The sequence below is a fragment of the Netta rufina genome, assembly GCF_964035555.1.
Source record: "Netta rufina genome assembly, chromosome: 1".
In the NCBI taxonomy this organism is placed as follows: domain Eukaryota; kingdom Metazoa; phylum Chordata; class Aves; order Anseriformes; family Anatidae; genus Netta; species Netta rufina.
Genome location: NC_140123.1, coordinates 90,111,186 through 90,138,004, shown reverse-complemented (window position 1 = coordinate 90,138,004; position 26,819 = coordinate 90,111,186). Strand labels below are relative to the sequence as shown.

The 26,819-nt window shown below is 36.9% G+C and overlaps 1 protein-coding gene across 3 annotated transcripts in view; it reads left to right on the top strand.

The window, feature by feature from the left end:
* Nucleotides 1-26,819, top strand: part of CASK (calcium/calmodulin dependent serine protein kinase) — a 214,806-nt gene that overhangs the window by 75,386 nt on the left and 112,601 nt on the right. For all 3 annotated transcript variants that reach the window (XM_084285031.1, XM_084285030.1, XM_084285032.1), the window contains exons 3-5: nucleotides 11,519-11,624; nucleotides 19,524-19,601; nucleotides 21,773-21,845. In XM_084285031.1, the coding sequence (XP_084141157.1) occupies nucleotides 11,519-11,624; nucleotides 19,524-19,601; nucleotides 21,773-21,845 (257 nt within the window). The remainder of the gene's footprint in view (nucleotides 1-11,518; nucleotides 11,625-19,523; nucleotides 19,602-21,772; nucleotides 21,846-26,819) is intronic.

Sequence of the window (26,819 nt, the reverse complement as noted above, 5' to 3'; positions counted from 1 at the left end):
TCAATCTGGATTGATGATGGAGAATTGTCCCTTAAATATCATGAGACTCATGTGAAAGTTATGAAAGAAATTACTTTTCAGATGACCTTTCGTTGACATAGCATCCAAATCCATTCACAGACAAATTGTCATTGGATAGGTTCGTTATGGGGATATGTTACATCTGCCAGTTGCACAGTCCAAGACAAGTTGGACAAGTTAAAACCTCATTCTTAGAGCTGTGACTTGAATGTGGTTAGGAACAAGTTTGAGCTCAGCAGCACTGGTTTAATCACTAACATTTGATTACTGTGGAATGAAAAGGAGGGATAAGATTGAAGGGCACTGATTTCAGAGGCTTGAAAGGAGTATTGCAACTGCACGAAAGGAAAAGGGAAAATGGGGGAAAAGAGAAAAAGCACTACAAACTTAATAGGAAGTACTTCAAAGTATTTTATAAATGTGTGGAAGTAACAACAAGTCTATTTGAAATTTTTCATGCTAGGTCATAGCACGAAATCCTGTAAGTGCTGGTTAAGAATACATTCTGTAGTGGTTTTTTATTGCTGATGTGCACATCTGTTTGACGTGACTTGTTTTATAATGTGTCGGTTAACAAAGAAAAGAAAAAAATTGTCTGTGACTTTTGGTAATAACTGCAAATGGAAGCACATGTAGAAAAGGAAGAAAACAAAACTGATTACTTTCTCTGATTGTGTATTACTGCTGCTTGGAAAGAGTTTTCTAGTTTCTTACATTGTTCTGTCACTGAGCCAGAATACAAGTTTTGTTCTTGTTTTTTGCTCCAATACAAGTCATTTGTTCTTCGGGGTTCAGATACCACTCTCTCTACAGGACTTTCTAGTTAGAGAGAATTGGTATGATCCTTAAAAATTACCAGATAGTCATCTATTACTCAGCATGCATCTCCTTGGTGCATTGTAGATGCTGTTCATCATACAGTTCAATGTGCTGTGGAGAAAGCTTTTGGTACTCAGGCTGTCTCAGTACAGCAGCATATATTGCAATTTCCACTAAATTGCCTGAGAAAAACAGCAAAGTAACTTGTCCTGCATGCTGTGCTACAGCTAAAATGTTGTCATTAACTGAGCTACCTGACATTGTAGAGTTGATTTCATCAGAGTAGATTGATATTTTCAATTCTGGTTTTGCCTGGCTTCTCTGGACTTAATGGTATGGACAAAATATGCTAGTCCATTTCTAGTATTAGTGAGCAACTGGTTTTGTGTTGCCTATATAGAGCCCAGGGGTTCTAGAACAAAGAAACTTTGATCGAAACAAACAAGCACATAACTTTTGGCTGTATAAGAAGCAGCCTGAACAGTTGATTCTGTCTTCTGGGTGACTTTGGGCACTCCGTTTCTGGCTGCTAATGTTCGATAACTGCAGTCTAATGGCTTCTTTAACCCTTCCTAGAGTAGGAGTTGGGAACAGCTTGTCTAGACTAGCTCGATATGTTAAGAATAGATTTCCTTTGTGTCTTTCAGATTCCAGACTTCTTCCTGTAAAATTGAGATTTTTTGTTGATATCAGAAAGTAAATTTCCCTGTCATTGTGTTCAGGTAAAAACTAAGCTAGAGAAGAAAAATCATTACAAGCAAAAGGAAAAGTACAAATAGTAGGATCATAAGCAACAGAAGTAATTTTTATTTTTTCTGGTTCAAGTATATGAGGGTGTTCAAGGAGAGGCTGGACGTGGTGCTCAGGGACATGGTTTAGTGGTTGACATTGGTAGTAGGGGGATGGTTGGACCAGATGATCTTGGAGGGCTTTTCCAACCTTAACGATTCTGTGATTCTATGAAGTAACATTCTTTACATTCTTTTCTTGGTAATCTACTATTGCCTTTGAGGGCATTTGATATAAATGTTACTCTTCCTACTAAAAACTCCCTTAAAGGACTGCAAAGTCTAACCTTTAGCTAACCTGAACTGCCTAAATGAGTATTGGCCACAATATTAAAGAGATGTCAAAGACTGGTGTTGAATTTTTCTGCCACTCAGAATTTGTTTGATAATGGTACTTTTAGCTCAGCTTCGAATATGCATTACCTCTATTGCCCTGGGCAAAGGCTAAAGAGAAGACTTAAATGCACCAACATGCACACCCTGAAGCAAAAATAAATAAATAAATAAGTAGATCCCTGGGTGTGAGAGCAGTGAGGGTGGGAAAAAAAAAGAAGCACAACCTAATGTAACTTCTAAACAGGAGAAATTCCAGTGATTTCAGCAGAACTACTTGCAAGTTATGAGACTTTTAGAGCATTTTGCTGGACTTCAAAGCAATAAGTATACCACTCTGTTACAGTTTCGTGGATTAAAGGAGAAACTTCTGGCTTCCAACAGCAGACCGTGTTTAAATTTATTATAGTTGTGTAACCCAGTTATCGATGTGTGCAGCACAACAGACGACTGGTGTAGTCATAAGCTTGGAGTGACTCATTAAGCACGTGGGAGAGAAGGTTCTGCTACAGAGTCTTGATAAAAGGGTGTTTATTAGCCCTGGGTGCACCTTAATTATTTTAAGGTGGCATGTATTTGTTTGTGTTCCTAAGTCTGAATTCTTACCATCATCATTAAACAGATCAATAAGGATAAAACTACCCAAACATAAAGCTCTCGACAGCCAAATAAATGCAGGTACCTTTTGTATTCAGTTACTGACTGCATAGCGGATCAAAGTATGAACTGTGTTGCCACCTAGTGAGAAATCTGTAGGTAGACATGTCGACTTCGAGTTGCATAAACTTCACAAATTACAGGGAGGAAAGAGAAAAAGCACTTGATTTATAAATTCATTTTTCAGTGTGAATTTTAATTTCAGTTAAGGGTACAAAAGTATAAAGCTGCTGCATGTTAGCATGTCCTGATAATACTGTGAAATTTAGTGTTCTTAGTTTTCTTATTTCTTTAGTCTTTGGAAGGAGCAAATTAATAAAAACCTGTGATTTGACAAACTGTCCAAACATTTTAATCCATCTGTGCCCCTGAGATGGGCAATACTGCTGTAACGTAGCCATTTGTTTCTGCTGCTGTGCTGTCAAGACATATTGTTCTTATATGTGTGCATGCAGAATTAGTCTGGCTGAAAAATTGCTCAAAAATTGCTCTGAGGGGAAGGGGAGAAGTTTATTTGCAGTGGGGACCGATTCCACAATCCTGTTTATTGTGCAGTTGCACAAGCAGCTTCACTAGCATGAAGGTGAGAGATGCTGCAGGAGGGGAGACTGAGATGACAGAGGAGGGAACAATTGTTGCTTTTAATGGGGCTGCTAGACTAAAGCGTTTGTCAGCTCACTTTTATTAGAAGGAAAAACAGTATGTGTAATTTTACGAAATTATGACCTTCTAGTCTTTTCAATAAAGAAGGCTATTGTGACTTTACAGCAGAGCATTTTGCCATTTCAGTGCTCTGACCAGCATGTAGCATTCTTTTACCAAATACACACTTTGTGTTTAACTGTCTTTTTTTGTCCTATTTTAAAAAGAAGTTTCACAGCGTATTCTGACAGACCAGCAGCCGCACACCCTTTCACTTAACTCTGTTAAAAAATTCATTGTCTTGCAAAGTGTTTAAAATGGTGGTTTGTAATGTAACAATGTGGCCTATGGTAATTTAAAAGGTGTTGTGTATCAGGCTGTTATGCAGTGCTGCATAGCAGGTGGGAACATGGGATTTAATATAATACGGTTATCGGTAGTGAACACGCTTTCATTATGTGATTGATCGCATCTTGAGAGTCAATTACTGTTTTCAATTTCCTTTCATAAATTATTGAAAACAGATCAAAGATAGGAGAAAGTGTTATAGACTTTACTGCAGAGGTTTCTGAACATCTTCAGCAAGCACCTCCATTTCTGTGTGCATGTCCAAAGTTGTGACAGAGACACCTCTCCATACTCCTTTTTGAATTAATTTACTGGGTTTATGAAACTATTTCTAATGTCATGATCCTGCTTAGGTTTTGCCACACTTCTGAAACTGCTGCTTTGCCACCAGGAGAACTACTAGCAGTGTTTTGAAATAGACTGTGGACTTAAGAAGAAGAAAAAGAAGAAGGAAAAAATAATTTAAAAAAAAAAAAAAAAAAAGAAAAGAAAAGAAAAAATTAATCCAGGAAGCCTTGGTTTCATATTTCATCATTTCCTCCCTTCTTCCTCTGTCCTTCTACCTAGCTGAACATGCTGTAAATCATTTGTTAATAAATGATTTTAATTATCTGCAATAGCTATTAATACTCTTTCATACATTCTTAAACACTTTTTTATTATTTCAGGTTGATTCATTATCCAAAATACACAATTTTCTTTATGAAGCATTGCTTGTTTGTATTCCAATAAAAATGAGGAAATGAGTAAAAGAAAGAAGGATTTGCTTTCATGGACACAAACCATCTATTGGTACATTGATCTGGATAAATCTGGTGGAGTGGAGGCATTGGCAGTCATGAGAGAGAGGGAAAGTTTTTTTTTTCCACACTTTTCATGTTTTCATAGCTGATGGAGTGTGAACTGGGGAAGGAGAACTGCCTTTTAAATGTCTCAAGACACCTAATTCTACATAAAAGTTCATCAATATGTTTACATTTATGTCCAAACACTGAGAAAGAATAGAGTAGAAAAATGGATGTTACTCAGAATTTAGTGAGCATCTTTAAAGTTTGATTCCATGAGATGGAGATTTCCAAAGGTTTCTGCATATGGGGGATTAGAAATGCAATCTGGTTGCTAAGTATTAGTTGCAACTACGTTTTGCTTTTCTTTCTCCCCCCTCTTTTTGTTTCTGCAGTAGCCTTGAAACAAAAGATACTGAATATTGATTATCTCACGTTGTCATTGTAATTGCTGATTACCAGTGGCTTTTTTTCATCAAGGGCCATTTGTGAACTATATACATTTGTTTCTTTTTGGTATGCTTTTATCATGTTCGGTAAGATACAGATTGATTATGAAATACAAGATTTGGTGGTGATGCAGTGGGAGGTATGTACTTGTGCTTCTACTTGTGTTTTGCAACATCCTAAGCAGCTCCTGATGCTGGCTTTTGTGGTCATGTTTGTCTCCTGCTTCCATATTCTTGTCCTTGCTTTTATGCCAGCTTCCATACTTGAGATTGCTCACTGAATGGTTCTTTCATACAATAGGACACTGAGCCAGTGGGGGAAAAAAAGAGAATGTTTTTTTGTCAAGTTAACACACTGAAGTGGTTTGGTGTGTGGTGTGACAAGCTCAAGACTGCTGCACAGTGGAGCAGAGGGCAAGAACGTGCATGGGATGAAGAGAGAGAGCCAGCAGTTAAATTAAATCAGCTTGGCTTCTGTGGAGCTTTAGCCACCCTAAAGTGCAGGGGAAGGGAGGCAGGTATGCTTTTACTGCTTGTTGAGGCAAGAAGTCAGAGAAACGGGAAGACTGTCATGGAAGAAATAAATAAAAAATCTGTGGGGCAGGAACATGGCTGTGGTTCTGGAGTACAGGGGTTTCGTTGCCAATGCCAGTATAAGATGTTCCCACTTCCCGCTGCTTGTTCCTGTTGCAGTATGTTGGTTGTGACGAGTCCTTTTATGACTTACTTTCTATATTATTAGAACAATAAAGCCTAAGAGTAATTCTCTCAGAGGGTGGGAAAAAGCAAGCAGAGATGGGGATAGGGAAGCTTTTATGCTTGCCCTGGAAGATCACCTGTCTTTGGAACTGCAGCCTCGGATGCAGGACGATTGGTAAAAACAAGAGTTGGCTGTGGTGCTGGGTGCATCATGCTCTTGTTACGTGCTGTCTTGAGGCAGAGGTAGATGGCAGCATGCTCAGCTTGGATGTAGTCGTATCTTCTGGGGAGTCTTTAGGAGCATGGTGGCTACTGCAGTTTACTGGACTACAAAGCAGTGCAGACCTCTTTCAAGTGCTGGTGGCAAAGTTGTTTTGTTTTGTTTTGTTTTGATTTTTGGCAGGGAGAGAGGGGGCTGCACAGGCAGGCTCTGTGGGAAGAGACCAGGGGCTGCTCCATGCCAGATACAGCCAGTTGCAGATGGCTCTACAATGGACCAAAGCTGAGCCTATCGGCCACATATGTGGCATTTCTATGAAAATATATCTCAGGAAATGTAGGAGGGAGAGAAAGTGAGAGGGAACAAAAAAAAGGGAGAAGCAAATGGCAGAGTGGATCCATGGCAGAGCGGATACTCCCTGTGGCCTGCGGAGGGCCTGCATAGGAGCAGATAACCACTGTAGCCCTTGCAGGACCCATGAGGCAATAAATAGATATTCCTAAAGGAACTGCAGCCCATGGAGGATACATGCTGGAGCAGCCTTTTTTTTGTGTGAAGGACTGCAGCCTGTGGAGAACCCATGTGAGAGCAGCAGGAAGGTGTGAGGAGGAAGAAGTGGCAGAGGGGAACTGCTGTGGACTGACCATAGCCCCCGATGCCCCTGTGCTACTAGGAGTAGAAGAGTCTGGAGTGAAAGAGTAAAGATGAGCCTGCAAAAGTGAGAGCAAAGGTGTTGTTCCAATGTTTTTCTTTGTTTCCCACTACCTGAATCAATAATTACACATTTATTTTAATTGGCAATAAATTAAGTTAATTTTGTCACATCAAGGTGTTTTCTTTTTGCCAGCAACAGTAATTGGTAGGCAACCTCCTCATCTTTGTTTCAACCCATGAGCTCTCTTGTTTCTCTTCCTATTTTCTCCTTGAATCTTGCTGAGCAGCAGAACAAGGAAGAAGAGCATGGGTGGGAGTTCAGTTTCTAGCCAAGGCTAACCCACCACAAAACCAAAACTGACGTATTTGTAGAGTGAAGCAGTTGGTGTGAAGGTACCAGTGTCTGTATTGTGTACGCCTCAGGGGGGTTACTTTGAACTTTGATTAGTCTGACCCTGTAGCCTGACTGCTGTTCGTGACTGAAGCACATCAGGCACATTTCTGAAGCACATCATTCAGTTCAGTTGGATCTAGCAGAAGTAAACACCAGCTTCTCTGGGATGCATACCAAAAGATGGTAGGTGGGAATGACTGGGAGATGTTCTTCAAAAGTATGTTCCTGACCCAAAATAAAACTTGGGAATGGTTACCACCTGTCGTGTTGCTATCTGCAGTTTACAGCCATGGTGATATTTGAAATCTTCTTTGAATTACAACATAATGATGTTAATTAGATGATTAATCCAGGAATCATTTCTCTGCTGCAAAGAAATATAGATAGATAGATTTCATTTTAATTCTTAGTACTGACATCTATATAAATTATGTGATCACATTCTCTTTGTGCAAAATACATGGAAGTGATTTAAGCAAACAGTTTACTACTAATGTAGATACTTCTTTTCAAATACAGTCATACCCAAGCTGTGGATGGAGAACTAATATTTTAAAGGCTTGAACTGGGAAAATCAAAAATGATTTTCTATGTCTTCTGTCTCACTAAGAAAGATTGTGATTATACCTCAAAGATGTTATAATAGTGCTATAATTCAGGCTGCTAGGGAGCATCTAGCTCTTCCATGCTGTAGGATAGCATGAGCATACCTTCAAAATATGTTCGATGTGTTTGAGATGATGTTTTAAAAACTTGGTTATCAGATTTGAAAGGAAATTTGGTGTTTGCTAGAATTGTCAAGGATGCATATAGATAGTTAACTCCCATATAAGTTTTAAGTGGTGCTCATGTTTCATATTTGTATCAAAGACTGATATTTATTTCTTAACATTATTTAGACCAGCTATCTTTTCAGAGCTTCCTGCAATTCCATTTTCAGTGTTGCAACCTTGCCCGAGCACAAAACTGTGTTTTCTCTGTGTTGTTTATCACAGGGAATTTCCTTTTCCATTGTAGAACTTTTCTATTTGTTATAGAAGTGTGAACTTCAATGGCATTTTAACAATCTCAGCGACTCTTAGAGCATGTTCTTTTGGCTAAAATTTCGCTTAATGTTGAAGGATGATGTTCAAAATGTAAGCTACGTAATCATTAGTAAACGGTACATGCCACCTCTTGCTCCTTAAAACTGAGTTAATCCATTGGCAGGTTCTTGAACTGTCCTAAATCTCTTTGGGGTGTTATGAGGAAGGCATGTTTTGACTTAGGATGAGCAGGACTTTTATTACAACAACATATGGCAAAATATTTAGTAGAGGTTTATGAAAGTTAACAGAAGATAGGAAATAGTTTATATGATGTTATATTCAGAATGCTAAGTTACAGATAATATGGTGGCTCACAAAATAATAATGGGATTTTTCTTAGGGCATCTCTGGTCCCATGCTTGCAGCCAAGAGTTTGCTTGGCTTTAGGTTCTATTCAGAACTATTCTATTCAGCAGTATCTGCGGGTGGTTAGGATTTTAATTACCCCTTGAGGAGTGTGCGGAGCTCAAATTTAACTCAGTCTGGGTAAACCATTTGAGAAAGGGCTGAGTAGATGATGATGATGTTTTTTAAGTGAAAATGATGATATATATGCCATCTCTGCCTTTTCTTCTCCTTTCCTGTGCTTTCTTACTGGTCTTAAGCATAACACCTTTTGGCATTTGGGTCAGAGTCCAAATGGACCTCAGAATCCATCATGGTTTTTGACTTGTGGCTTGTTTGAATCAATGCGGTATGTATCTGTCTGTTTCTACACCAAGTTTTCTTCTTCCCTAATAGGTCCCCTGTTAAACAAGTTCCTACTGCTTTTAAAATAGGACTTTGTTCTGCTCTTAGCCCTAAGCCACTTTGGTCTTACTAAAGCCTTGTTCTGTGACTTCTATTCATTTGCTTTGCTGTTCAGAAATTGTATTTTCCACATTCTTCTTCCTCGGTCAGTGAGCAGTTGTTTTGCTCGTGCAATATTACACAAAGGAATGAGATAATTTGCAGCATATTTTCTTTCTCATAGTTCTCCTTTCCTGCAGAAAATATATAGATATCACAAGAAATGAATAAAGCAAGCAGCCAAAATAAATGGTTTTGAACACAATATTTACCCAAAAAGAAAGCAGAACTTTCTGTAGTTTCCTGTTGGATTTTCACTTCCCATATGAAAATAGGTATCAGATAACCATGGCAAGGTGTGGTAGTATTAACATCCTTAGATCATAAAAAGCAAAATAAGTGCTGTATTTTCTGGAGATCGTAGTCATTACAGAAGCATGTTGTTTTCTGTTCTCTTAAACCATCTATCAGTATACTTATCTGTGATGCCATTTAGGAAGGACTGGATGCGTACTTCGGTGAATGACAAGGAGAATCGTACTGCCTAGAAGAGTGGGGTGGTAATCATATAGTGTTGAATCCATACCTTAGCACAATGGAAGGGAATGTTACCATATGGTAACTACCGTAGTAGATCCTCTGTATGAAGACAGTAGTATGTAGGTATCTTTAAATAATGAAAGACATTCTGTTGTTTTTGTGTGTGATAGGATTTTACCTCTGTATTAAGGACAAATTTGATGTGAATTTTGTTACTTAAATTTCATCTGCATCACCAAAATAGTTATTTGCATCTTTTCACTTTTTTTTCACATTTTTTCTGTTTGCACTACCCAAAATGTTGTTTCACCATCATGGTTTTGAAGGGGTTACTCTGCTCATTTTGATTTTAGGTTAGGTTTGCAAGGATGAGGGAGGAAGCACATAATGTAAATGTAATGTGAAAGTTATAGGAAGTAAATTTGCACTTTGTGAATCTGAACATTTTTATTGGATTAAAGCTCAGACATTTTACAAATTCTTCTGAATTTATAAATGACTAAAGATTGTGAGTCTACCATTAATCTCAATAACCTGTGAAGTGCCTCACATGAAAGAAAGTTCGTCTGACTTGTAGTAATTTTGAATGTTATTAATTCATGTTAGAAATGTAATATGACACATAAGAAAATAGAACATTTTTTTTTTCACTGTGTAGCAGAAAAATATGATAAGCATTCTCAAATCAAGAAGCAGTATTTATATTTTCCCAGAAATACATATGTAGGTGGTTCTTGAGCAATGAAAAATTGTACAAAAAGAGAATAGAAAAGTAAAATATCTGCTTCAGACTACAGACTGGTATCCTTTCATCCTAATTATCAAGGCTTCACTCAAGATTTTGCTAATTTTTTAGAATACTGATGGTAACTTAAAAGAAGAGTTTTAAGGAAGATTAAGTGATACAAATAGCAAATATTTTCAATACAGAGGAAAGAAAATGAGTTCTGTATGGTTTGTCATTTTTTTTGCCTTTCTTTAATAAAAAGTATTGATTTGTGCTCAGAAGAAAAGTGTTGATTGATCAAAAACAATCTGTCACACTTTGAGAGATGTCAGCAGTTTCTGCTCCTTGTTTATTCACAACTGTTTGTCTTTCTCCTTCTCTAGAACAGGGATGCATGCTAGTGTATGTTGGTTTAAGTTTATGTCAGTGGCATTTCATATATTGTGATTTAATATATATATATATATTAAAGAACCAAACTGTGGGAAATTCAAACATCAGAAAGAATATTTTTTATTATAAGGATGATCAGACTCCAGTACAGGTTGTCAAGTCTCCATTCTTGGAGAAGTTCAGAACCCAACAGGACATTGTCCTGGGCAACCTGCTTTAGATAACCTTGTGTTGAGCAGAGGAGTTGGACTAGGGACCTCCATGTTTTAATAGTTCTTACTATAGTGCAGTGAAAGAGCCCGTCTTTTCTATTTGGAGATAATTTTGCAGTGATACTGGATATTTAGGCTGAAAATTTGGTGTAGTCTGGAGGTCAGTCCTGTTAGCAGCTGTTCACCAATGGTGTTTCCCAGGGCTCAGTACTGGGACCACCTCTGTTTAACATTTTTATCAGTGACCTAGATGAGGAAATTGAGTGTACCCTCTGCAAGTCTGCATATAATACTAGATTCCTGAGATTGCAGTGAGGAGCCTGTTGGTCTATTTTCTCAGTTGATAAGGAATAGGATGTAAGGAAATGATCTCAAGCTGCATCAAGGGAGGTTGATGTTAAGTACAGTATCTTCACAGAGACAGAGGCCAAGCATTAGAATGGCCTGTGCAAGGAAGTGGTGGAGTCCCCATCCCTGGAGGTATATAAGGGACATGTGGACATGACACTAAGGGACATGTTCTAATGATAGGGCTTGGTAGGACAGGTTGATAGTTGGAATTGACAATCCTAAAGGTCTAGGTCTTTTCCATCCTAGATGATTTGTGACTCTCTCTCTCTCTCTCTCTCTCTCTCAATCTGTATTACAGTTACTTCTTCAGGTTATGACCCAGAAAATCTTTTATCATTTGGTCAAATCAGGAAAGCCTGTTAGGTTTTATGTCTTTACATTTTGAGATATACATTAGTTGTTCAATGTAATTTAACAGTTAGGTTGTGAAGGAGAATAATTAAATATCATCTCATAAGTGTTATTTATAAAGATTAAAGAATATATTAGAAATTTCAAAGGCTTACATCTTTCCAAGCATTGTATTTTAATTGTTGTATTCTTGAGTTTTTCTTTTGTATTCAACAACTTGAATATACAGCTAATATATTACTTTTTTGTCTTCCACAGATCTGAAGAGGGAAGCCAGTATTTGTCACATGCTGAAGCATCCTCATATTGTTGAACTGTTGGAGACATACAGCTCAGATGGAATGCTTTATATGGTTTTCGAGTTGTAAGTTTCTCTCTTTGATTTTGCTTTCTTAGTTGTCATTTGCTAAATAAAGTCCTTAAAGTATGTCTGCTTCCACCTGCTTGTTCTGTAGTTCAGAAGCTTTGAGTTCTGTGAAAATATTTATTTCAGGCATGTACAGGTTCTCACAAACTACAAAAAAACTGTCACATTGACTAAGGGGCTAGTTTCAGTTTGTTCATCAGTGGCCTTTTAAGGTCAGATATGCTGTTCGTTGTTGGCTGCCACGTACCTAATACGGTACACAAAACCATGAGTTTAAAACCTCTGCTGATAGTCATCATCTTTGGGTAGTTAGTTGATGGCATTCTGTTGCACATATGAACTTCTGTTCATTTTTTTCCAGACTACTGTTTCTTCAGCTCTGCTTTTCCTTTAGTAGATACTCCAAAAAGTTTTATTTTTCATTTAAGTATTCTTGTAAATCAATATACCTGTTCACTTCATACGAAAAGGGACATTTTGGTGAAAGATGCTTTAGAGGCCTGAACAAAAGTCTGTTTACTGTTTGCATATCAAAGGATGAACAAAATGTGACTTCTCAGCAGTGTGCAGCTATTCTTCATGGACAGTGAGAAACAAAAAAGGTCAGGGGACAGCCCTCAAAGCACCAAATTCATCCTTTAAGGGAAAATTGTTATATTTACATGTACATTAAAAACAAATTTCACATGTTAGTTTCATTGTTGTGGTAGAGAGGAATTTAGGTGGTAACAGCAAAAAAGTGATGTACAAGTAGTATAAAGCTGAAAGTTGTTGTTTGAAGTCTTCCTTTTTCATTTGTTTTTTTAGGGAAGTTTATAAACATATGATTGTGTGAAGTAATTGTTGCATTCCTTTCTGTAAGTTTTGTTTCAGTACTGATTGTTTTTGTTTTATTTTCTAAATAACAAAACATGGACCAAGGGACTATAATTATCCTATTACAAAATAATGCACACCGTGGGGAGGCAGACAATTAACAAGATTTTGAAATGAAGAAAAAGGTTTTACATTTATTTTTACCCTGCCAGGAGCTCAGAAACATGAGACAAAAGATAATTATTTTTTAATGACAGGCCTATTATCATTTATGTTTCTATACATAAAAAGTAAGTCCAAACAATGAGGATTACTACACAAGTACTGTACCTGACTTAAGGCCAAGTGAAAGAAGGAAATACAAGGCTAAAGTATTTGAAGCATAATAATTCTTTACCATCCCATATGTCCTTGTGCACTATAGGCATCAATCTTTTGTAACAAACAGTGATAGAAAATGAGATAGTAGGAACACCTATTCTCAAAATGTAGGAAGGAATGGAAGAGTTGTGACATGCTGGAGGGGATGCTTGATAAAGTGATTTAACAGAAGACTGTGCTTGCAGTGCATTGTCCAAGTTTGACAGGGTTAGTGGTAGTGTGTAATTATGACCATAAGAAGAAACTCAGTGATGAAAATTCAGAACCAACACATGAACCACACGCAATAACTGAACCTAAAACTTTGTACAATCAGTTGCACATAAATGTGACATAAGGTCCACTGCTGTTTCATAAGCCGTGAACTACATGGAGAAGCTGCTAAAGTGACCCTGAACATTTTGCCAAATCTAGTTACAAAAAGAAACAAGTTAAATAAGCAAGCACATCGTGTATCTGTTAAAAGTAAGAGATCATATTACTTGAGGAGAAAAATACAGTCGGTGCCCAATTTTGAAAGCTTTTGTTAAATGCTTTTTTAAAAGTCGTAATTCACAGAAGCACTGTAGAACATGAACTGTAGCAATGAAGTTGAACACCAAAAAATAATTGTGTTTTTAGCATCATTTATACACAAATTCCGGCACTCCTTTACCTAATACAAGTATGAAGTCAACTGAAGTACATTAAGCATTTTATAGCATCAAAAGATGTTAAAGCAATCATTTAAGTTTGTGCCATGCATAGAACAAAACATGATGCCAAATACAAGCTATCTAAAATTTTCATTTATGAAATGGGGAAAAATATGCGATTTCTTTTCTTTCATATTTCTACTAATTGTATGCTATTCTAGACAGTGCTGTCCTGTCACATAACATTTGCTTTGTTGTTCATGTACATGGTGTAAACACTGTTTTTATATAGAATGCTGTTTTGTATTTGGCTTTTATATTATATTGCTTATTATGTTTCTTTAATGACCATTGTTTTTACCAATGAGAATACTTTACAAAAGATCAGCTACCTTCAGTATTTCTAAAACAAAGCAAATATTCTACGTGAAACATCTGAAAACCACATTCTGGACTTAAGAGTGCATTGCATGCAGTTTATCCTCAGTATAATCAAAGTATGTGGACTGAGTACTTACCTTTCATACTGAAGATCTCAGATAATGTGAGTGGTACTCAGTACTTTCAGATACTTAATATCTGGTCATTTGCAGAATATTCCCTCACCACTATACATAAGTGTTCCTGCTTTTTGTAGTGTATTCTAAGAAAGATTTGGCTCTTGGGATATCAGTCTTGTTTAGCTTTACCAGTTAGGCTGTATAGACAGTTAAAAACATACAACTATGCATTTTCAACTAACTAGCACATGTAAAAATGCCTGAGTTTTAAAATTGCAAATTTGTAAAAGTAATTTAAAATGGTTACAGTTACTTGGGTTTATGATAAGCATATGCAAATGAGCATTTAAATTATAGTTGGTATATTCAATCATGCCATTTTGTTGAAGTGTTAAGACAAAAGAAGAGGAAGAAAGGACTGCTGTCTATTCTGCTTTGTTATAATACTGTGAAATAGCACAGCTTCTTATCTTGTGGAATGAAAACTCTTTTTCATTATTTCACTTCTTTATTATGTTAGGATTCCAGTTACAGTTTTATTTTTAAATGCAGTCTGAGATAGAGTCCTTCTTTTTTATGGCTTTACCATACCTCTTTTCTTTTTCATGCTTTCATAGTATGTGATCCAGGATAAAAACAATGCTTGGATGTTAACTTTTAAAAGCAAAATCAGAATAGTTCTATATTTTTCACACCAAAACAGGTTTCTGTGTTTATCAAAGAAAAGTAAAGTTTCATGTGCTTCTAGATTAAAAGTTCAGGTCAGACACTGAAAATATCCAATGAAATGAAATATTTTCAAATGCACTTTGAAAGTTTACAGTACACTTATCTAAGTCATTAAACTAGAATTTCTTTCTGCCCTAACTCTAGTTGTTTAAAAATTAAAATCTAAATCTGAGGCATCTCTGTATGTGCAGGTTTTCCTTCTGGACTGAAAAGGGAGCCCAAAGTAACCAACTGTAATTTTAAATACCTTAAGGCAAAGAAATTCCAACAAGTATTAAATATCCTGAGCAACAAATTTTGTGACCTAAAGACATATTGACAAATGTGAGTTTTATGATATAAAGACATAAAAATCACATTTTCACTGAGTTTGTACTGGGAGAGGTTTTTTGTCAATTAGCAATTTGTTATATATATTCTATATGTTGTAGATTGGTTTCTTGTGGACACAATATTTAAGCAGTTACCTGGTCTGAGTATGCTGTTTCTCTTTTCATATCTGATGGCCTTTGAAGTAGTGATGGATTACAGTCAAAGTGATAGGAGAATTTAGATAGCTTACGGTTGAGGAAAGCTATATCAGGTTTTCATCTTACCTGCTATATCAGATTTTCATCTTACCTTGCTTAATATTTTTTCTCATTCATTTGATGGACAGGAATTAATAGAAAACCAGAGTTCATTAGTTTTGATGATAGAAGAACAATCTTTGAGGATTTCCCTGGTGACAAGGCAAGACTTGAAAATCAGAGGATTTTTATCTTGGATGGAATTTTGGCTCTTTCTAATAAATACCAAAACTTGTCAGAGAAACTGAAAATTCAGTGCATTTCAAAACATTGATGCATTGAAATTTCTGCATTTATTTTATTTTATAACTTTAATTATCACAGTCTATTGATTTTTTTTAAGTTGCAGTATTTTAATAAAAAACTTAAGAAGACCCACTTTTAAGCAAAATTATCTCATAGAAGCCAATGTAAAATGTTAAATCATAAAATTTTATTTTTAAGAATTTACATAAGCCTGAAATAATTTACACAGTATTGCTGTAAAGTGCTTTTGTATGGCCTCCTGATACTGGCTAACATATGGAGATTTTCACATTAGATTGGAGTCTGGATTAAATTAGACTTCAGGTAAGGTACAGTATTTTTTTTATATTAATACCAACAGCAAAATCAGTGTTTTTTTTAAGGATGCATATGTTCTTTCTTTACTGCTGCTTAGTAATCAGGTTGGACCACTGCTATGAAAACATTAGTGTCAAAGAATACCTATTTAAAATTACTTACTCCTCCTCAGCTCATCATCCATACTACAATACATGTATATGAATTGAGTATTACTCAGTGAGTGATTTGTTATTTGTCACTCCAACTGGAACAAGTTTATGAAGAGCACTGAAATGCATCTCCTGGCTGCCTGCGGGGTTTAAAAAAAAAAAAAAAAACAAAAAAAACCTCCTGGTTACATTTGGGTAGAACAGTAGAAAAGCATAGAAGGTGAATAGTATACCACTGACCAGAGCTATGGAAAGAAACATTTATCCAAAGGGCTGAAACCTAGGCACACTTCTGCTAAAACAATGAAAAACTCGAAAGTGAGGTATGGGAAATTGAGGGACATAGTTGCTACTGATACCTGAAACAATTCAGATGTGCTGTTCTGGGAAGATGTCTGTTAAGTCACTGTTCAGAATTGCTTTAGCTGGTCCTGTCAGCTAAGTACCAATCAAGTCGTTTTTTTAGTTTCTTGAGTGCCCTCTACTGGTATCGGCTGATTCTCTCTCAGATTGTGTGCTGTAACTTGATCACTTTACCAACTTTTTGCATCTTCAGCTTCTGTCTCTAGCATGCGTATATATATATATATATATATATATATATATATATATATATATACACACACATATGCTAAATATATATGTATATATCTTTGTGTGTTTAGTTTAATAGGCTTCAATTTAATTCATTTATTTTTTATTTTACTTTGTTTCAGTTTTTACATGCCTAATGCTGATAATCCTTGATAATGCCTTAAGGCATCCATCCTTGAATTTTCATTTAATCTGTATCACAAAACTTTAATGCTCTTGCATGACATGTGCCTTTCAGTTTCTGAAGTGATAGAATCTGGGGGCCATATCCTTTTCAGTGGTGCCCAGCGCCAGGACAAGAGGCAGCGGGCACAAAGTGGAGCCCAGGAGGCTCCCCCTGAGCAGCAGGCAGCACTTCTGTGCTGTGCGGGTGAGGAGCCCTGGCACAGACTGCCCAGAAAGCTGTGGGGGCTCCTCCTTGGGGACCTCCAGAAGCTGCCTGGGCATGGCCCTGGGCAGCCTGCGCTGGGTGGCCCTGCTTGGGCATGGAGCATGTTTGTGCTTTGAGTTCATCTCATGGAATAAAACTTTGAAATATTACCACTGATGGCCTCTAGCCATTTTTACTGTAACTATAATTTAAATTAATTGAAAAATGTTTGTGAAAAAAATTCAAACTGCCACTTCCTGTTTAAAAAATTTAAATAATTAAATGAAGCATGCCAGTATGTATACGTGGGAAGTAGAAATACATGTTAAAAGACCATTCTAATTATAAGCACCTTGTTTAAAAGAAAAGCCAGGATAAAGGAATGACACTGTAGACTCAGTGTCTCAGGAACTATTGATACTGCTAACAACCTTGTGTGCCTCTGGATCTTTAATCATCTGTAGTTCATAGCAAGTTGGAGTGAAATTAGATTCTGCTGCTTTATTAGAATCACAGCTACTAATTTTAGTAGTTAATTGTACACTTCGTATGTTTTTTATTGCTCAGGTTTCAGTTTCATTTCCCAATTAGTTGAATTGTTGGGAGGAAGGGTTAAAAAGGAAGCTGATATGGGGTGTTTATTTTCAGTAAGCTAGCTAAATCCAGATTTATGTTGTCCTCATTGAACCTCGCCTTGTTGCTGCTGTGAGGTGCCATGTATAGCACAACACAGTGTGTTGTCTGAGTAATATTTAGCTATGTATACAGATAAGCTTTATGAAATGGAGAAAGACAGGAAAAACTGCTTAGGAAAAAAAAAATAAGGAGGAATATATTGATGCAGCAATGCGCAGTCATTGGTAATCGATGTGTGGAGTCTGTTATCTAGGAAGATGCTCAGAGGGCTGGAGCTATGAGGAGAGACTGAGGGAGTTGGGGTTGTTCAGCCTAGAGAAGAGAAGGCTCTGGGGAGACCTTACAGCGGCCTGACAGTACCTAAAGGGGGCCTGCAGGAAAGCAGGTGGGAGGGCTCTTTGACAAGGGGTATAGGGATAGGACAAGAAGTAGTGGCTTTAAACTCAGAGAGGGTAGGCTTAGACTAGAGGTTAGGAGGAAATTATTTACTCAGAGGGTGGTGAGGCACAGGAATAGGCTGCCCAGAGAAGCTGTGGGTGCCCCATCCCTGGAGGTGCTCAAGGCCAGGCTGGATGGGGCTTTGGGCAGCCTGGTCAGTGGGAGGTGTCCCTGCCCATGGCAGGGGGGTGAATCCAGGTGGCCTTTAAAGGGCCTTTCCAAGCCAAAACACTCTGGTTCTGTGATTCTATATCAGGTGCTGAACTAACTGGCCAGGAATTTTTTTCCTCCAACTTAAATGAATATGCATTTCATTTGGTCACCAGTCTCTCTTAGAGTTGCCAGTACTCTATCTACACAATAGTGTATTTTGCATGGGGATATATTTTGTAGCTATTCGGGAATTCAAGCTTTTGCACATTGCTTGTGTCTCCTTAAACTACACTTGCTACAGGTGTATAAAAAAGCAAAATTTATTGTATGCTGACATTCTGGAAAGCTTACAGAAAGAGCCTTGGTGATGACAGCTTTCTAGATGCCCTGTGAATTCCTTTTCTTTCTTTTTTTTTTTTTCCCTTGAGTCTTTGGTAGAGAGGAAAAATAAAAGGTGTGAAGACTGACACTGACAGATGTTACGTTTGACGTTTCTGCAAGTGCCATGTTAGATGTAAACTACATATGATTCTATTGTGTGTTAACTCTTTTTACTCTTTCCTTCCCATCATCAAGCATTGAACATTCTAAGATATAAATCTATTCTACATTATGTACAGGGAGAAGAAAAGGAGGACAGTTTATGCTACATCAAGCTGCTTTGGTTTTAGAGAAATGGTAGTCTAATTTCAGTCTAAGGACTATGAAAATAGTATACCTGAATCTGCATGTTATCCCTACCCATTGTAGGAAATCAGTTTATCAGAAAGAGTACAGGCAGTTACCAGAGCTAGTAATATAGTATGTGTGGTGTCACAGTTTTCAGGTGCTTTCAGGGAGGCTGTAAGGTATACAATATCTTCTGGTCTCCGTATTTATCCTTACAAGAATGCTAACTGGGAAGATTATACTACAGTTTCAGAGTATTTTTGAAAGTCACCATTTTAAATACAGTTTCAGTAAGAATTTGTGTAACTACAATCTTTTAGAGTCACATTTGTGATGCTTTTAGGAGTGCACTTAATATCATGCTTTAATTGTTAACTTCCAGAGCTGCTTTGTACAGGGCATTGGCCTTCTCCTGTCTCACCCACCTTGTTCAATGAGCTGTTTAAGCAATAGAAGAAGTGTTTGGTTTTGTTAATAAAGCATTTGACAGACAAGAGGGATGTGAAAAGGTTAACCTGTTGCAAGCCATATCATGTTAAATGCCATTTTATTCAATAATGCCTTGTATGTGTATCCAGGGTGTTTTATATAAGATTTACGTAAGTAGAATAAATAGACTTTTTGGAGCAGTTTTATGTAATTGATTTTAGTTATCTGTCTTAAGCATTTTTTTCCTCTTTCTACCTGCAGTATGGATGGAGCAGATCTGTGTTTCGAAATTGTGAAGAGAGCAGATGCTGGATTTGTGTACAGCGAGGCTGTAGCCAGGTATGTATTCTAATTTTAATTATTCCCACAGCATGAATGGAAGAGAAAGAACTATATTGTTGAACAGTCTGGTAGCTAAAAGTAGAAATACTGTAAATATTTATGTTTCCAAATCTGAATGTTTATTGCAATAATTAGTGTAATAAAAGACTTTCTGAGCATTTTGTCATTTACTGATTGTGTATTTGGATGAGATTATTGAATAAAATAGTATTTCACATCCAATATTCTCTGTCTTTTCGCTTTGGGATCTCATATGATGGCATTAGGTGACTTATTGGCTGTACTAGTTGGACTCATTTCTTCTTCCTTTTTATATATCACTTTATATATAAAGTCACTTGAGCTTCTCACTTACCAAATGAACTAAGATCAAGGAGTATCAAATTGCACAAGGACAGCAAAACACCATGTCCTAATGGCATGAAAATTAAGCTCAAACCTCATTAGTTTCTGTTTGCTTTTCTAGTCACTGTAGATATTTAGCATCATAGGAGTCAGGCTGGAAGAGGTCTCTATTTAAACTTCCTGCTGAAGGCAGGGTCAGCGTTGCATTTGAATCATGTTGCTCAGGACTTTGTCCAGCTGGTTCTAGAAAGCCTTCAAGGATAGAGATTCTGCAGCCTCCCTGGGCAACTTGATGCTTTGTGTGTGTAATGTTCCTGGGGAAAAATGTGTTCTTGTAACCAGCTGGAACCTACCTTGTTTCAATTTATTACCAGTGTGGCTCAGTTATGGACTTGGCTCCATCATCTCCATAGCTGCTCTTAGGTATGGAAATACTGTTGCAAGGTCCTCTCCTAAGTTTCCCCTTCTCCAGTCTAAACGTTTGCTTCCCCTCAGCCTCTTGTCATAGGGTATGTGTAACCCTGTGTGCATTTTGGTGTGCACTGAACTCACTCAAGTTTATCAGCATCCCTTGTATGCAGTAATCTGGGTGCAGTCTAATGAGAACTTCCCTTGGAGAGCTTGTTATGCTCCTGCTGAGTTAGCTCAAGATGCTGTGGGCCTATCAAGATGATAGTGCGCCAGGGCACACTACTGACTCGCATAAATTCTACTATCAACCATTTATCAACCCTTTCCAGCAGAGCTGCTACTCAGCCAATACACTTGCAGCCTGTATCCAGCATGTACCTTTGAAGTGGTTAGTCTGTCCCAAGTGCAATATGTTGAATTTGTCCTAGTTGAATTCTGTAAGGTTTCTGTTGGCCCTTTCCTCTAGCCTTAGTCCTTCTAAGGGCAGCTCTGCCCTCAGTGTGCATACTGCACAGAGTTTGATGTCATTCAAAAAGTTGGTGAGGATGTATTCTGTTTCCTCAAGGTCATTGATGAGATATAGCATGATAAGTATCACCAAAATGATTCAGAACTTATAAGTACCCTAGAAATGTACTGCATGCAAAAGAACATGAACATGATTTTATGAAATATGTACACAACAAATTAACATCAAGTCAGACGTCATGTTTAACTTTTTCAGAGAGTCAAAAAGGAAGAAGGTTTCTGGTTTTTACACCAAGCATATAAAATGTGTTATTGAAATCTTTTACATCCTAAAACCAATCTGATCACAGACTTGAGGTTGGAAGGGACCTCTGGAGATTATCCACTTCAGCCACTCTGCTAAACTCAAGGTCAACTAGAGTAGGTAGCTCTGGGTCATGTCCAGTTGGGTTATGAATATCTCCAAGGATAGAGAGTTGACAACCTCTGAGCAACCTTCTTCAAAGTTCAGTCTCCCTTCTAGGGGAAAAAAAAAGGTAGTCTTCAGTCCGCATCAGGCAAGTTCAGATCTTGGTTCCATCTCTTTCAAATCAGGCACTGATACCACTTTTTTTCCTTTCAAGGTTTTGTTATTTAAAAAAAAAAAAAAAAAAAAAAAAAAAGGATCTTGAATCCTTCATCTGAAACACAATTGTTGAACATTTGAAATCTGTATGTAATTGAAAATACATATTTTTCTTTCCTCATTTGTCACTTGGCTTCAATCAGAAAAATCCTCCAACTTTAGATTGTATTATTCATTAAACATACTTTCTACTAAATTCTGTATACAGTTAAGTTGGTTGATTATTTTTATATGGCTAGACTCTTTAAAGTTAGTTTGTTATACCTGTATAATAGTTTTTCCTGCAGGTTTGTCATGTATGATGTCTTTGTTTTTACAGTCATTACATGAGACAGATATTGGAAGCTCTACGTTACTGTCATGATAATAATATAATTCACAGAGATGTGAAGGTAAGGTGTGGGTGTTTTTTTTCCCTCACTGCATTAATGCAAACTGTTACATTTTGATTATTTTTGCAACTTAGAAGAAGGGGGGAGCTGTACAAAAGGAAGTTATTTGCAGAGCATGTGTTTACTTTTACTGTGTCATGAAATTAAAATGTCTCTAATTCCATCAATATAGAACATTAAGGAAGTCTTTATTCACTAATTAGCTATGCATTTGATTGCAAATTACTTTAAAAGTCAGTTTGATTTCTAGTTCTTGAATATTCATATAAAAGCTGCTTGTATTTATTTTCTTGTTAGGAAAAGGTGTGTATAAATTAATTGCATAAATTAAACCGGAATTAGTAGATTAATTACATCATTTTGACAGCACAATGATAGTATTCACTTAGAGTAAAACTCAAGACGTGCATTCTTAAATGCAACAATATTGTGGCACTATCAACTTTTTGCAAACAGTCTTGAACATTTATTACTATGTAAACTTTTCTACTATGAAAAAGTTTCGGAGGAGTAATATGGTCTTTAAAAACAATGTATATACATTCCGGTTTTGAGTTGGTGAAATTCTGTGTTTATTTGTGGAACTAGCTTATCTCAAAGTACTGTAGTGTAAGTAATTGGGAGTTTTAACCCAAATGTTTTTGTCTCTCTTCAGTTTGAATACATATTCTTTCTTAATTTCTTTGTCTTAGGTAACTGTTCCAAGTTGTCTTCTCTAAGGGTTTGTTTTTATCTAAACCGTGTCAAATGCTATAGGAATTAATGTAAGTTGTAATGAGCTCTGATGGTGCGGTTTGCAAAGTGAATCTTGTGTTCTAGTGAATAAAGCAGGTTGGGAGAGGGTGTGCTGTGTTTCAAACACAGGGTGATCTGTGAGGGAAAAGAGTATGGACACAGAACTTTTTTACTTAAACACACATTTGGTCTTGCATGCACAGACATTGCAGACCTTTCACCGGTCTCTTTTTCCTTACCCTTGACAACCAGGGAAATTATTCTATTTAATAGGATTTTGTTTTATTTTATTTTTTAAGTTTGATATTCTAAAAGTCATTTCTTACAGCAAATTCCAAAGATGTCCTCCTAATTGCTGGTAGAATATCTGATTGTGTTCTGTTGTGAAGATTCTGTATTGTTCTTGTTGTTTGGGTTTGGTACCACATGAGAATTTTAGTATGGACACTGTCTTTATGTTGCTTTGCCTTCCTGAAAGCTGTATGGGTTCTTCTTGGGACATGTTTGTACAAAACATATTTTAATTTCAAGGGCCTCATTCCTTGAAATTAAATATGAAAGCTGTTAAAGCTGTAAAATGTGAGTGTATTGTACAGCTTGTCCATATTCTAAAAACTTGAAAATCGCTGTTTTTATTAAATGCCATCCTTAGAAGTAGAGTTGTTCAGTTACATGATTGAGTAAGAGTTTTTTAATCTGTTGTCTAAATTATGCTAAACCACGTTAAACAATGTTTAATCCTAGCAAAAGCTGTGCAAAAGTACTATAACTACAAAGCTTGGGCATGCAATATTAAGTTAACTGCAATATCTCAGCTCTAGATGTCACTGTAGACAGTGTTTTGAAAGGAAGTAGGGCAAATGAATAATTTCCAAGTTGTCTGAGTGAATGAAAGTGAACAAATAAAAATCTGTTATGTTGACGTAATCATTCTGCATTTTCTTCCTCTTTGCTGTGAATGAAAACATCTTTTGCAGTTTAAAAAAGGCATTCTGCATTTAGCAGATCTGATGCACCAGAAAATTTGTACCTTGTTGTCCCTGTTGTTAGAATTAGGTGTCTTTGGGGCATTTTTGTTCTCACTTAGCTCTCGAGGGATTAGGAAGAGTTAGGTTAGGAATACTTCACTCTGCTGTGGTCTGATGACAGAAACTTCACCTGTCTTTTGTAAGTGACAAGATCTACCAAAGCCAATTGCAGCCTTTGATAAACTCACATATGTTCCAACCTCACCTCCTTCACCAGAATCAAAACATGAAAACTTTCACAAGGTGGACTTTGATTACCTTAATTTCCTTCCTGTAGTTTTCTTAATCACCTTTCTCTGTGAGACCAGGAATTTCTTGAGTTTCCTTGTATCATTTGTCCCCCTCTAGTGTAACTTAAAGCCTTTGTAATCCGTGACCTTTGCTTCCCCTTCAGATCATGTGTTCCTGCATTCTTTCACTGCTTTGAAGTTGCATCATATATAAGTAAAGCAGAAAATTCAAATGCAGAAGGGTGGAAAACACAAGACAGCTATGTATCAGAACCAAGAATCTCAAGGACTTTTTCTCTTACTATGGCATGTATTCATGTTGTGCCAACCTGGTGAAATAGGACTCAGCCATTCCTTTTATTCTTTCAGAACCTTGATACAGAAACACCCAAAAGATGGCTACAGAAAGTAACCATGTTGAAATGGTGTGTTTTTTTTTTCAATACAAAATATTACTATATAATAGTTTGGATACAGAATTATCTTTATGCAAAAGAACAAAAAAGTGGAATGGGAGGAATGCGCCTGTGAAGTGAGATGCCTGTCTTTTTTCATGATAAAATACATGCAAGAGTTTGAGCACCATTTGTCACTGAAGTCAGACACTTTCTCTTGAGCTGTCAATATTGCACACTAATTATGATTGGAAACTTTCTTCAAGAAAAAGAAAAATAAATAGTAAATCTCTAACTTCTATTTACAAGGGATATCACTGATCAATGGACTGAAGTTCTATGCTGTACAATTATTTTAATAATTACAATTTTAAAAAGGGGCGGGTTTGTTATAAGTAGCTGAATATGATTCACATCAAATGCTCCCACTATGTTATGTGATTTACATGTAGTTCGAGTGCTTGTCTGTGTATGTAGGATCGGTAAAACCATTGGTACGCTGAAATCAGGCAAGTTTATTGTCGGACCTCCAATATTTTTATTATGGATCTCTCAGTAGGTATGAATACTAGTTTCCAACAATTCAGTGCAGAAGCTATGGGGCTCCAAGAATAAAATACACAATATTTTTCCTCAGTATTTCTTCCAACTGTGTTCTTTTTCCCCATGAGTATGTCCCTTTCTGTACACGTGCTTCCTATCTCAGAGTCGCCCTTTCTTTGTTTGCCCTTTTCCTAGCACACTGCTATTTGGCTTCTGGGTTTTCAGAAGCAGTTTTGCTGAGAAGTGCTGCTTGCTGAGAATTTATACTGCTTGGCCTGCTGCAGAGCTCAACAGCTACATAGAGGGTAACTTCTCAGGAAGTTTATTTATTCTGGTCACTTACCCAGCCATTCAGAAAAGGGGGATCTTCTGATTGATGAGCTGGCCACCCAAGCAGCACATATGAATGGGTTAACCAGAAAGGAGGCAGACACTTGTTGTCTTTTAAACTGCTTTGCAAAGTGCCTATTGTGCATGTTTGTTCTAGGATTTTGTATTCCTTGCTATGGAAATGAATTATTTTCTTTATGATTATATAATTCACAAGTCACCTACTAATTTCTGAGTTACCACCAGGATGTCTAAGCATTGCATGAAGTTTAGCACGAGCTGTGTTTTGCTGAAGTACTTCTCTGCCTTTCCCTCATGCCTTTCTTTTTTTGGAGGGGTTTTCCTCCAAGAACTATTCTATCAAATGCTAGACCAATGTATTACTCAATTTGCAGTTTCTCATATTGCCTGTACTGCACAAAAGCTTTTCTACTGTTTAAAATAAGATAAATTGACTTTGATGCAATTCAGAAATGTAAAGGAGACGCCATCTTAAACAGGGTCCATAGGAAAAAATTAAAAGTATGTATCATTTTTTGGTAGTGTGTAGAATTGGTGGAATGGGCTCTTACTACTAATCTACCACAAAGTTACGTTTGCTTAGTAGTTCCCAAAATTTCATGCATTTTCTGGCCTTTTTGGTAACATCAGCACTAGAGAACAAGTGACTGTGACTAGAAAAGCAGAGAAGAGTTACTTAAGCCACAAAATAACTCTGTACTGAGAATTATATCTTCAGGCGCCCTGCTGAGATAGCCTGAGAAGTGCATTCACTGTAAGAATGTATTTAAGGAAGGACGGAAGTTGCAGGTTCTTAGGGGCCTGTGCAAAAAATAAAAGTCCATTGACAGTAGGCTGTTTTGCTTATGCAGACATAGCCACCACTGATCAAAACACGGTAATCTAAGCAACACTGTGCTCTCACGCAGACTTAAACTGCTTAGTTGAGACCTGAACTGGGGCATCTTGCCATCAGTTGTGCAGTGCAACACGCACCCACACAAACCAAATTCTTTTGCTCAAGAACTGTTTCCTACAGCATTTTGAAGAGTTAGACCCTGAAGCTGCCTGCTTGAGGTTTTTCTCTAAGTCATCTGCTAAACATGCTATGGGAATGGTGTTAAAGAAACAATTCTGTTCTTACAAGTAATGTTATATTAATAAAATACTACATTCCTGTGATTCTCTCTTTTTCACTTGCCTCTTTATTGTACTTCTGCAGAATACAAAGCAGGTGTCCAATGATATAAATTCTTGGGGTGTCTTCGAGAGAAGGTCTGATATTTTGTGTATGCTAATTTGGGGTCAGTTTAGTGTTCCTGTTACAGAGCTCAGGGTAGAATAGTTTGGAGTGAGTGATTTTTCAGCTTTGCGTGGGTGATCGAACTTCTCACAACAGCTAGTATTCAGTAACACTTTCTGCTCTTTCTGCACTCAGTGGTCAACTCATCTTGATCTCAGCTGCAGAGAAGACTGTACAAGGGATAAAGATTATGTAATCTGAAGTGTCTTCTACAGAAATTGTTAAAAATAACTGAAATACCTAGATAAGTCATCATGGTAGTCTAACTTCTACATCCGAAAAAAAAAAAAATCAAAACCATTCCTGTTTTGCACTCCTTCTGTACAGTTCATCATCTTTAAATGCTCATTATTGCATGTATTTTGTATACCAGTAAATAATAAGCATGTATGCCTTTCTAAATAGACCAT